We start from the raw sequence: 13,942 nt of genomic DNA, 5'->3' as shown, positions 1-13,942 counted from the left end.
GAATACGTAGAATTTCAAAACCAATACAATAAAAAAGTATGCCTCGCAGTTTTCATTTTCCCTTTAAGGTGAAACAGTTTAATTAACCCATAAATTATTTCAATTCATTGAAGATGTCAAACTTATCAAGAAGAGATGGAAATTGCTTCGTGATAGGTTTTCCAGAGAAAAAAAGGCAGCGGCCCTTCCAACTGGCTCAGAAGCACTTGCAATTAAAAAATGGTCTCTTTACGAGACCCTGAGTTTTTTGAGTGACCATATCAAACACAGAAAGTAATTTAATTTCATTAATTATCAATGGTCAATGTACGAAAGACGATCGAGAAAAATGAATGAAAAGTTAAAACAATAAACCTTTTTATATATAGCACTGTAAGCAATGTCGTTCATCCTGACGATGATTCAGCCTCAAACTCAGCTCACGGTTATGTCATTCCTGAAAGTTTGGAAGTGGATGTTTTTGATGGAGACCGAGATAAATTGGATGATGTAGATGAAAACCAGAATGAAACTAGAGAGTACTGAAATTCATATATTAACAGGCTGTATGTTGAAGCTGTGTTTACATTGTTAAAATAGGGCCTCACGATGGCCTGATCTGTAGATCATTGATTATTTTGCAAACATCGCTTGAACATGATGGTTCCCATGATTGGGTATATGGCTTATTCCTTTTTTTGCAGTGAAGCAAATGAAGCAAATAAAATGCAACCTGAAAAATTATCTTATGAAAATAAAAATGCTAAATTCAAAAGAAAGCGGGACGAAATAGAGATTGAAATTTTAAAGTCAATTGCCACTAATGTAAACAAACCGAGGGATGATATAAAACCCAAATCATCTTTGGAGCTGTATTGTATGTCACTGGTTGACCGAATGGAAAAATTGTGCCCAAAAAAGCAAGGCATTGCCAGGAAGCGCATAGAGGAAGTCTTGTTTGAAGTTGAGTTTGATGAAGAATGAAATTAATAGAACTGCTTTGGAAGACAAATTTTTCATATTTATCATTTTAAAAATACTGGTACTTCAGAGTTCCTAATTTAGTTGAAGTTTTAATAATTTTATCATATTGTCTATGGAGATATTATAATACTCAGCTTTCTCCTATGAATTATAATTTCAAGGGAAAAGCTTGCAAGTTTTTTTTTTGAATTTAAAACCAGTTTTAAGAGGCTTGATATGCCAAGACTCTCAGTGATGAATTTTAGTGATATGAAAATATTCTAATCTCCCTCCGCCATAATAACACTTTTAAATAATATTATACAGTATTCCACATTTTTCATGTTTAAAACTATAGTCTTTATTCCATTTTAACAAAACCACTTTCAATGTATCCATATTATTAAAATGTTTGTTTTATCGAAAACTGATGTATTGTTCTTTTTATGCTCGCTCATACTGCCAAGAGATGGCTCCCTCTCTTGAATTGAAATACATTTTCAGTTTGTTTCGTTGAGCCTCGCCTTCCCTGGAGGTATTTCTTGGTGGGTCTTGTTCAATTGAGGCGATATTTCGCGAAAGGAATTCATTTCTCCACTGGCCTTCAATAAGTGTGCCATCATTCGTTTCACGGTCCACAAAACTAGGAGGACAATAGCGAGGAACATTGGAAACTTTGTTTAATTCAATTTGTCTCAGGAAATTGTGAAGAACACAAATTGCTTTAATTGCTTCAATAATTGTTTCTTCAGAAGCTGTAATTGGCCTAAGAAGTAACCTCCATCTGGCTGAAAGAATACCAAATGTGTTTTCTACGATGCGTCGAGCTCTTGAAAGCCGATAGTTAAAAATCCGTTCCGGCAAAGTTATATTGTTTTCGGAGTAAGGCCGAATCAAAAACTTGCTCAGTGGGAATCCCCCATCTCCAATGAGTGCGAGGGGTATGCTCGAGTTTGTTCCCGGAAGCATTCTTGGGGGTGGAATTGATATTTGCCCAAAAGACTGAATTTTTTAACACTCCAGAGTCACTCTGGTGGCCACTATCGCCAATGTCAACAGTTATTAGCCTATATTCGGCATCAGATACAGCAAGTAGTATCACACTGAAAAATTTCTTGTAGTTGAAGTATTCCGTGCCAGAGTTTGGAGGGGCTTGGATTCGGATGTGTTTTCCATCAATAGCGCCTATGCAGTTTGGATACTGCCATTTGGAAAAGAATGCATCGCTCACACACTTGAATTGAGACAAACTAGGAGGAGGCATATAAGTTGGTTGAAGAACTTTCCAAATTATCTTGCATGTTTCCCGGATCACTTGAGACGTGGTTGACCTTCCAACCCGCATGGAAAAAGACACAGTTTGCATAGAATCGCCTGTTGCTAAATATCGCAACGTTAAGGCTAACCTTTCTTTTTCAGATATCGGCTCTCGAAGATTAGTATGAGCCTTTGAAATCATTTTTCCAATCAAACCCAATAAGTGATCCATTGTTTTTGGCATCATTCGAAAATAAGCAAAATAAAGTTCGTGCTTCTCAATTCTGAATTCGGAAACCAAAGTATTGAACTCGGAAAGTTGTTTCCTTCTTTTTAGGTAAGGATGCATCCATATAACTCGATTTTTCCTTTTACGGCGCCTGTGTATTATTAATAACGCCACAAGAAGATCTGTATTCAAATCGGTATCACTACTCGACATTGTCACCTGAAGTTTTTCAGAAAAGTTGGGAAAATAGCAGACGACCTGAAACAAAAGTTTTTTGCTGCGGTTCGTCGCGCCACCCGTGGCGGACGACAACGTTCACGCGGCAAAACGCATACGCTACGCAACGCTTCAAAACGCGCTAATGTGTAGTACGCTTAAGAGTCTTGTCTCTGAAAATGCGCAACGCTTTCGTTAATACAATTCAGAATAGAGAAATTTAATGGATTGTTACATAAACAGTTTCGGCCCATTTTTTACAAAAGAGGATGACAGATGGGTTTTGTTCAACACCTTGTTCACGGTTTGAAATTTTACATTGTAGAGCAGTCTTCAAATCCATCGATTCATTCGTATGTACTTGTACGCTTATGTAATATGAAATGACGCTTCCTGCCTGCATCCACAGCCACACTGATGACATTTGAAGGGTTTTTAACCATTGTGAATACGTTGATGTCTGATCAAATGACTCTTCTGCATGAATCCATAACCACACTGATCACATTTGAAGCGATTTTCAGCAACGTGAATGCGTTGATGTCTGATAAAATTAACCTTCTGCCTGCAAGCATATTCGCACTGATCACATGTGAAGGGTTTTTCGCCACTGTGAATGCGTTTATGAGCGATTAAATGAGACTTCTGCCTGCAAGCATATTCACACTGATCACATTTGAAGGGTTTTTCGCCACTGTGAATGCGTTGATGTGTGTTCAAATCACTCTTCCACGCACTTGCGTACTCACACTGATCACATTTGAATGGTTTTTCGCTACTGTGAATGCGCTGATGTCTGATCAAATCACTCTTCCATGAACTTGCATGGTCAGACTGATCACATTTGAAGGGTTTTTCAGCACCGTGAATGCTTTGATGTGTGATCAAATGACTCTTCCACACACTTGCATATTCACACTGATCACATTTGAAGGGTTTTTCGCCACTGTGAATGCGCTGATGCGCGATTAAATTAACCTTCTGCCTGAAGGCATATTCACACTGATCACATTTGAAAGGTTTTTCACCACTGTGAATGCGTTGATGTGTGATCAAATCACTCTTACGCGTACTTGCGTATTCACACTGATCACATTTGAAGAGTTTTTCGCTACTGTGAATGCGTTGATGTGTGATCAAATTACTCTTACGCGTACTTGCGTATTCACACTGATCACATTTGAAGGGTTTTTCGCCACTGTGAATGCGCTGATGTGTGATCAAATTAGCCTTCTGCTTGCAGGCATATTCACAGTTGTCACATTTGAAGGGTTTTTCACCACTGTGAATGCGTTTATGTCTGATCAAATGTTTGTTACACGCACATGCAAAGTTACAGTGATCACATTTGAATGGTTTTTCACCACTGTGAATGCGTTGATGCGCGATTAAATTAACCTTCTGCCTACAGGCATATTCACACTGATCACAATTGAAGGGTTTTTCACCACTGTGAATGCGTTGATGTCTGATAAAATTAACCTTCTGCCTGTAGGCATATTCACACTGATCACATTTCAAAGGTTTTTCACCACTGTGAATGCGTTGATGTGTGATCAAATGACTCTTATGCGCACACGCATAGCTACATTGATCACATTTGAAGGGTTTTTCACCACTGTGAATGCGTTGATGTCTGATCAAATCACTCTTTTTCGTGCTGGTAAAGTCACATTGATCACATTTGGAGCGTTTTCCTTTGTTACCTTTTATAATGTGACGTTGTAGATCTCTTTTAAATTCAGTAGAATATTTGAATCGAGTGGAACGTTTCTTCTTGAAATCTCCTACAAAAATATGTAAAAGAAATATAAAACGCCACATATCCTTTCCAATTTTGTATCAAAAATACAATAACATTCAAGCGCATTTGATAATAAAAGGTAATGCTGAGGCGTACTAAATTAAATTGGTTCATTAAATAAATTAATCATGGATAAGGAAAACCCCTTCGGCATTGACAAAAGCAGTTTTCTTGGCCCACTATTGTTCCTAATTTAAATCAACGACATTCCGGACACATTAGCTTCCTCCCTTGCCTATTCGCGAATGACCTTCAAATTGACCGCGAAATTCGAGGTGATCTCAGAAACAAATCCATGGTTCTATCCATTGCGCGCGCGTGAGAGTTAACCCCGAGTTAACTCCTTGTGTCCCATTCGACCGAACGCGTTTCCCATTCAACCGAAAACAGCCCAAATGTGCGGTTTTGGGAAAATATATATCAAAATTTAAAAAGAAAACGTTCTCACTTTTTTAAGGAATTTTTTTTACACTACAGTTTTTGTTGTATACATATATTGATGTTTGAAAAGCAAAATTTAATTTTAAGAGTGATCGATAATGAAGAGAATTGCATTGTTTTGGAAAACGTGGCAGCTAACTATTAGGAGAATATTTTGGAAAAGGTGGCAGCTAATTAGTAGGAGAATGTTTTGGAAAACGTCGCAGCTAACTATTAGGAGAATATTTTGGAAAAGGTGGCAACTAATTAATAGGAGAATATTTTGGAAAAGGTGGCAACGAATTATTGGAACCATTGTTTTGGAAAAGGTGGCAGCTAACTATTAGGAGAATATTTTGGAAAAGGTGGCAGCTAACTATTAGGAGAATATTTTGGAAAAGGTGGCAGCTAATTAGTAGGAGAATGTTTTGGAAAAGGTTGCAGCTAACTATTAGGAGAATATTTTGGAAAAGGTGGCAACTAATTAATAGGAGAATATTTTGGAAAAGGTGGCAACGAATTATTGGAACCATTGTTTTGGAAAAGGTGGCAGCTAACTATTAGGAGAATATTTTGGAAAAGGTGGCAGCTAACTATTAGGAGAATATTTTGGAAAAGGTGGCAGCTAACTATTAGGAGAATATTTTGGAAAAGGTGGCAGCTAATTAATAGGACATAAACCTAACCTATCCTAACCGAACCTGACCTAACCTAACCACACTGACAATTTCCTTCTCTGGGTTTGAACCCGAGCCTCTGAATTAAAAGCCTGATATTTTACCATGCTGTTGCGGTGATTCGAAATCCTCACAGACATTTAATTAACTAATTCTTTCAAATAAATTCCCATTCAGCAGAAACCCGCCATTGGGCTGGAAATTTAAAAATATTCTCCATAAAAAACAAAAAAGCGGTTTCGGTCCAAAGGGATTCGGTCCAATGGGACTATTCCGAGTTAACTTCCTCGTACTATCTGGTTGAAATATATATTCAACGTGCAAAACCCGCCGTCGTGTCACGTGGTGCTAGAACAAATTTCCAATAAGCTGTTAATTCGGCTCTTATTTCACCTGTACCTGAATTTGGCAGCCAACAATGGGACCAATATCGGGCCGCTGATAAATTACTAAACATTATTCAAACCAGGGCATCAAAAATCCCCCTTCACTTTGCAAATTACCTTGTGAAACGCGACTATCCTCTTTAAATATTTCGTATCTAGCCTCCCGACGTACTTGCCTTGCATGCTCTCTCGGGGAGACCAAATAGTTTTAGGTACCCTCCTTAAACTCACAATACTCGGGGACATTGCCGCGCAAACTTATCCTCCCTCCATCCTGTAAGGACCCCTCGAAGCACTCCTTTTTTTATGAAATACTTTAAGACTATATTTACTAAGCAGTTACTTTTGAATAAAAATTTCTACCATGCACGCAGTTGCTAAAGATAAAAAACCCAAGTACCCAATAAAAACCGATGGGCTGGGCTTTTTTTAATAAAACCCTGAATTTTCGCCGGTTTATTTCCATCGTTAAAAAACGTAGTTCCTTATTATCTCTGTTGCTATGACCCGCCTCTTCTTTCAAACCCCGCCGTCCCGGTTAAGGGGGTCAGACGCGCGCCCAGATTACTCTGTTCTCCATTCCTACTTCTAAAATTAAATCTATCCCTGCATTAACCCATTAAATATTTTTTTGAAAATGTCGAAATAACAATTTAACGCTGGAACTTAAAGCAAAGCTCGGGTCCAGTGGATCTGTGAGCACCGAGGGAATACCCTACAAATTGACTTTCCTCCTGAATTCCAGGTTTCGCTTGGCGAAGGCTAGTGGGCGGTTTTTATAAATGCACTTATAAATCCCGCCCACAAATGCCTCCTGCCTTCGCCAAGCCTAAACTAGAGTTTATATGGAAAGTCACCTAGACTCGCCTTTTGCATTAAAATGTTCATGCTGAATATAAGAACTTCTTTTGTATAAATGGTTCAAACAGGCTGCAGCAAGGATGCAAAACTAGTCCATTTAAGGTCGTTTATAACAATGTCCTGAATGAAAGATTAAGAAAGATGGAAACAGAGCTCGGCGAACGATATTTTCGGCTATATATAGGCTATTCCTGACTATTCTGAGGGCTGTGTTAAGCAATTTTGCAACCGGGGGCCGAGATAATACGCGCCCCCTTAAGCCGGGAAAATGGAAGACCATCGTTAACGCAACTCCGGAAATGAAGCTGATTTTAAGTCGCCTAGAGCAAATCCAGAGCGACCCAGAGCAGTTAAAAGGAATACACTATGCGGGAAAAAATTACTTGTTTAATTCGACGCGGTATTACCTTCGGAGTTCTTTGGAGCGACATTTTCAGCTTCAATCGGAACTTCGGGTACATCGATTTCCATCGAGACGGAGGTCAATTCTGATAGTTCATTTGGGTTACATTGTAGTTTAGGTACACACACTGGCACACTCAATGACACCGAATCAGCAAACTCCCGATTTGGCAAGGACAGTTTCTCAGTTTGATATTGTCTGTTATAACTTTTGTTTGCATCTGTCAAGGTGATTCCGGATTGGTTTTCATCAAGATCGTTTTCTAGAGAATCGCTTTCGACATCTGCCAAATGTTTTTCGACTTCAACATTCAATTCCGGAACACGAAATTTCAGCGACCGAGTTGTAATATCCTTTGATGAGACACTTTGCGATTTAGGACAAGAATCGTTAATGTTAATATTGTTCTCGAGAGGTTCCCGTGGCCAATCCCTTTCCGTCGTTGAGTCAGAAGACATTTCGACTTCATTTTTGACCTCGAGGTCAGGTGAAGGCGCGCAAAGAGGCAAACTGTGACTGTGTTTCATTTTAGCGACACTTACATTCGTAATTCGCCTTATTAGCCCCATTTTTTCAGCCTTTTTCAAGGTAATTTCAGTTTCGGTGTTTGTATCGCCAACCTCCGCAACGCATTGAGGCTCAGAAACAGATGGTGATTTTGGATTAATGCCTTCTTTACCCAGCATGCCTTGGACATTGACAGCTTCGGCATTTCGCAATGAGCCTATTTAATGAAAAACATTAAAATTAATAAGTGTCTTATTAAGTGAGAACTACATCAGGTTGGGTAAGCGTTATTATAATGCCACATGTAGTCTTTGGCAATTAGTAAGCCTTTTAAACAATACATTACACTGACCATGTCCCTTACCAGCAATAGGCGGCGTCAATTAGAAGCATTATTAACATCAGTGAAGCAATCGAAATTTACGTACCATTACCAGATTTCTCGAGTTTATTGACCTCCGTGTCAAGTAAATTTTGGGAAATGTCGTTGATTATCTCAGCAGCTGTACTTAGCAAACTATTCAAATAAAAACAGTACCGTTTTCAATATAAATAAAATTCTAGATTCTAAAAATCTACGAGAGATTGCCATGTTCAGTGTAATATAAACGGTCTACGGACGCTTTTAGCGACATCAGTTTTGCCATTATTGACTAAACATCCAAAATACCCAAGTCGCCCCTTTAAATACCTTTGAATTTCCTCTTTTGGTTGATGCTGCGTCACAATTGAAAGGGTTAATTCCTGACCATTAATTCCAGAATAGTTTTCATCAGGTTCAGTTTTCACATTAGCTAATTGATGTATTCCACTTTTCTCCTATTTTTCAATTAACAATAATTAAACTCGCACTCTTAACCTGATTCTCTTTTCTAAAGACCATGAAAAAAAAAAAGAATGTGCCATACCATCAGATCTTTGATTCTCCTTTCCAGCTCTTTAATGACCCAATTAAGTCTTTCAATTTCGTGTAATTGCTTATTTATCGACAATGTTGTTTTCTCTCTCTCTTTTTCCATGTTTGAAATTAAAACATTACACTAAAAAAAAAGATTCCATTACAACCCTCAAGTTAATATTCTCGGGACTTTCTTTGGCCGAACGTATTTTAAAGGGAAGAAGGGGGATCAGCAACAAAGGTCCTCGATGTGTTACTTTGTTAATGAAGAGGGATATGTTACCAATATACCCTGAGATGAGAGACAATCCTGATAGGTATTGTCACCAATAATCTTAACCCATAGAGTTGTTTCTACTTTAAGGGACACAATAAAAATGGGTTTGATCCTAAAAGGGTCTCTTGTTTTTGAGCCTAATTTCACAATTCTAAAAAAGGTACCCTCTATGCTTTGAAAAATACCTCGGCTTCCAGTTTGCTGATTCGATCATCCTTGGCTTTTAGTTCATTGATCAGATCATCTTTGCTTAAGTGATCGTAGTTACGATTTTCCTCATCTTTCATTTCCTAAAAACAAAGTTTCCGTAATTTTCTATTTGCCTCAAACAGGGAATATTTCAATAATTTCGGAAATACCTCTTTAATCGCCACCCTTTGAAGATTTACTAAACTCATTTCGGAACTTAGTAAAGGGAGTTTATGAAATTGTAAATCTTTCCTAAAGCAAAATATTTATACAAACTGAAGTTGTAACAAAAACGAACAAATCAGAAGAAAAGTCTCCCCATACATTGTAACTTTCCCTATCAAAGTTAAAAGAAATATGGCAAAGCTTAACTAGTTCACACGAGGGGTCCGGCATTCGCAAAAACGCGTACGGGATTTCGTGATTTCACGGTATTTCTTTCTTAATTTCTACTTTGATTTCTTGATTTCTTCGTTGATTTCGAAATTTCATGATTTCGCCAAAGATTTCAGAACTGCCTCTTTAATTTCGAAATTTCGTGATTTCTTCAAAGATTTCGGAATTGCCTCTTTAATTTCGAAATTTCGTGATTTCTTCAAAGATTTCGGAATTGCCTCTTTAATTTGGAAATTTCATGATTTCTTCAAAGATTTCGGAATTGCCTCTTTAATTTGGAAAATTCGTAATTTTTTCAAAGATTTCGAAATTTTGTGAGAAAGATTTCGCGAATTTGCAAGAACCGTTCGGGATTTCGTGTAAATGTCGGACCCCTCGTTGTCACATGCTAATAGTGCAGTTTTGTTGAAGAGTAGGGAATTCCTCAAGCCCATTTTAAGAGTATAACTACAATGAGCTTCTTATAAATTATTTACTCTGCTAGTATTGAAATAGCAAGAAAGACCCATTTCTTTCCAAGGTATAACAGTTTCATGTCTTATATACATCCAAGTTGCATTATATTCATCACTTACCAGCTTAAAACAAGATGGCAGGTTATGGAGAGCAAGGGCATCCACCAAAAATAGAGACAATCACGCAGTGATTAAACGGTATTTCCATATACGAACTGGTAATGGGAGAGAAGCTCACTCAGTTAATTTTAAAAGGGAAAATTTATACGCTACGGAATGTAGATAATGAATATCCCATCATTATTCACTACATTGGTGATGAGAAAGTGGGGATATCGCGCCAAAATAATGAGAAGTCAATGAACAAACCTTGTCTAGTACAGACCCTTGATCAAGAGCCAAACTCTCATAAAGAGACAGAGTTTACAATACCCCTCATAGAAGGTGCAGTTTCAGAATCTGAGCAATTAGATAAAAGCCGTAGTGAAACATTTCACGCTTCAGATATTCATAAAGCAAGGCTCTGCCGGCCTTCACTTTACTCTGTAATGGCACTAAGGCAAACCGTATTTCAAGAAACTATACGAAATTTCTCAATAGAAAAAGATGTTAGAGTGATTGGCGCGCACAAAGAAGCCATAAATCTGGCCAATCACCTGCTTAAAGCGAAACACGTCAATCAATACATATCTTGCAAGACCACACAAAATCTTGGTGGTTTTTACGTAACAACTATTTCAATGCGCAATATTGAAATGAAGGACGATCCACAATTCGATGTGTGCTTCCTACTTCATCAAAATGTTATCGTGGCAACGTCATTTTGGGACGAATTCCTTTTAAATGAATTACATTTAGAAAAATTCGGCAAATTGGTTCCTATTGTGACTGATGATTCAGAGAGAGAGTTACGTTTGATAGCTTGCGCACGCCGCAAGAAAATATTTTATTTTGTACTAGTAAAATTTTCAATGACGTCACAGTTTATCTAAAAGAAAATTGCGTAACCAACATTGACCATTATGTTGCTCAACTTAACAAATTAATTGACTCCATAACAGTAAATGAATTCGATATTCTTTATGAAGAAATACGTAGCGACTGGCCATTACATTTTCAAGAGTACGCCGATTGGAAATTAAAAAAATATTTAAGAAGCAACTGTATCTTGGCTCACTTCAAACGTTTTAAGGCTTTCCAAGACGAAAGACCGATTTATAATCCTAGTCCAACTTTCCACAATAAATTGCATTTGGCGGTACAGGAAAGAAACATCACGATTGACGAAGCAGTAACAATATTTGCACTGAAACATCTAAACGTTTTGAATGAGTTTAGCAAGGCTTATAAAATGGAAGATAGTCAATTTGAGTTGAAAGAAGCCATTAAGCCTTATGAACTAAACGTATCGAGTCAAGTTAAACTTCAGTCTGAAATTGAAATGATAGACTCGGTTCTCTCTGGATCGTACTCTCACAAAGAAACGAGCGAAAAACAATTGAAGAGGCCACAAACTAAAGTATCCTTCAAAGAGATGGCGGAAATGTGTGTAGAAAATGCATTCGTACATTCTTGGGAAGAACCTGGTGGCTACCTTGTCAGAGATCCCTTTCAACAAGAAAGATTTAATTTTGTTGATAAGCAGGGTAGAAAACCAACCTGCACTTGCGACCCCAAAAGAAAAATATGTTTCCACATTAAAGCTGCTCTTATGTTTTCTGACAAAGGTCAAAGACAAACTAGAGAACACGTGTATCCTCTAAGCGAGTTAAAATTACGTAAAAAAACTAAATTGGGAGAAACTAAATCTACAAGGAAAAAGGTCAGCGATTTCTCAAAACCAATTTTGACAAATTCTCAAGCTGGAAGTTTGGGGAAAAAATTAAACGAGGGAAGAATTTTGATGATTCTCAAAATAAAAAGACTAAAACTTCCAAAAACGGAAACATGTCTAATTATTCTGAAATAAGTGAACCTAGGAACCTTAATATAGACAATCACTTTCAACTTGAAATAATTGGAAAAATTAGAGATGAAAAAGGTTTATTGGAAATTCAGAAGATTGAAGGATTTCAATCTCTAGGCCCACAAAAATACATCATAAATCATATTTTAAATGATTCCATGGCAGTTTTATGTAATAGGTTTGGCATGCAAGAAAGACTTTTGCCCATTAACTCGGATCAATACATAAGAGCATACTGTCGTAACGATGATTTCCATATAGTGTACTTACAAAATTTCTTGGCTGTTAAAAATGCTTCCGAAAAAGAATTAATTGTCGTTTTGATGCCCCTTAAACCGGAAGAAATTGAAAACGCCGAACACTGGATGTTAGCAGAAGTCCATTAAATTAGCCTAGGAAGTAACCAAGAGCGGGGTTTGGGACTCCCCTCTCTTGTGTAGCAATACTGAAGAAGGGCGACACATTCGCCACCTCGCGATAATTTTTCTCAGATCTCCGGTTTAGGTGCGACTCCTACGCCAAAATTTGCCCTATCGAGAGAGAAAAAACTATTGGCCGAAAACGCCCCCTTCCACTGTAAAACCGAGCCCGCTTAAAAATAGGAGAAGGGATGGGGGTGTGAATTTTGGAACAGTCAAGGTCATTCAGTTTTTTATGACTCTTCATAAACCTATTGAAAAAACTATTTAAAGGGAGGGTGAAGTAGAAAATCAAGTGGTTTTTTTATCGATTCCCCTACTATTTACAAGACCAGTCTGCATAGTCAAACATTCAGGAAATACTAGCTCCGAATGATTTTAAAATTCAAATTAGGTTCAGATTTAAAAGATAATTTTAAATAAGGACGTCCGACCAATCGCGTTACCCCCTGCCTTTTTATAATTAGTAGAAGAATCGATTAAAAAACCCCTTGATTTTTTTATTTTTTTTAATTTTTCATAAAGAAAACAATCTACCCTTTAGAGATGCAGCGTTCATGGGCTGAAGAAGTCACGCCCCGCTCACGTCAAGAAAGACTTTCTAGAGAGGAGCTCGAGATTTCTAACTGTGATAGGAAAGGGGGAAAAATTTAACCCCCTTTCCATGGAGTTAGAAGGAGTTTTTATCCCAGCAGAGACGTACGCTATACCAGCCATTGTAATTGTTCACTTCCTAGGCTATTTTAATGGACTTCTGATGTTAGGCATAATCCACAAAGCTTCAAAATGCATATTCATATTGGATTCTATGAATTATAAATAACGACTTTATTTTTAAATACCATGGTGAAATAATATAAAAATTTTAACGGAGGAAACACATGGATAAAATCAAACTTTTTATTGATGTAAAAATCAATAAAATACAAGCGTATTGTATTTTATTGATTTTTACATCAATAAAAAGTTTGATTTTATCCATGTGTTTCCTCCGTTAAAATTTTTATATTCTATGAATTATGTGGCCCATCAACTTGTTGAACATTTCAAAACTTTGCTTTATTTAGCTCTGTCAAGTTACAGGGATATTAATTGTTCGGAATGGAAGTACCATATTTCATCAGACGTGATGAAACAACCAAACGGTTATGACTGCGGTCTCTATACCCAGTTATTTCTGTATTCAATTCTTAAATGTGAAACAATAAATCCATTAGAAAGCACTGAAGGTAGAAAGTGGTTATATAGCGTAGTAAGAGGAAAGAGAGAGACTGAAAATGGATTTTATGAAGTTGAAATGGCCGACAGCGTTAATATGCCTGAATTAGTATTAACCGTCGATGCGGTAAACAAAGATATCACAGAAGCAAAATTGATCCCTGTTTCTGTTTAACAAACAATAGAATGATTAGCTGGCTCAAGCAACCGCCCACTAAATATTCCGTCGCCCGAAAATTATTCATGGACGATTCACCTACTACATCAAATATTAAAAAACATGAAACTAGCGAACTTAAACAGGAAAATGCTAGGATTGAAATTAAAAAATCAACTAACGATGACCAGGTGGGCAAATCTGATTTGTTCCCAAAAGTGTCTTTAAACCAAGATAAAGGGAAGGATGAAAAAGTGTCACGTGA

The 13,942-nt window shown here is 37.3% G+C and overlaps 1 protein-coding gene and 1 long non-coding RNA gene across 2 annotated transcripts in view; one reads left to right on the top strand and one right to left on the bottom strand.

Moving 5' to 3' along the window:
• Positions 1-13,942, top strand: part of LOC149646980 (uncharacterized) — a 65,389-nt gene that overhangs the window by 7,920 nt on the left and 43,527 nt on the right. The window lies entirely within an intron of this gene.
• Positions 3,080-10,132, bottom strand: LOC149646983 (uncharacterized). The gene is made up of 8 exons (XM_089849832.1): positions 10,038-10,132; positions 9,237-9,318; positions 9,063-9,167; positions 8,611-8,742; positions 8,394-8,521; positions 8,131-8,219; positions 7,200-7,919; positions 3,080-4,431 (listed from the first exon to the last, which is right to left on the bottom strand). Exons 1-8 carry the CDS (start codon positions 10,076-10,078, stop codon positions 3,080-3,082), a joined length of 2,649 nt encoding a protein of 882 aa, XP_089705958.1. The 5' UTR covers positions 10,079-10,132.

Source organism: Phalangium opilio, unplaced genomic scaffold (assembly GCF_054372755.1).
Source record: "Phalangium opilio isolate 3A_F unplaced genomic scaffold, DU_Popi_V2 ptg000089l_1, whole genome shotgun sequence".
Classification (NCBI taxonomy): Eukaryota; Metazoa; Arthropoda; class Arachnida; order Opiliones; family Phalangiidae; genus Phalangium; species Phalangium opilio.
The sequence above is the reverse complement of the archived record's forward strand: the minus strand, read 5'-3'. Positions and strand labels throughout refer to the sequence as shown.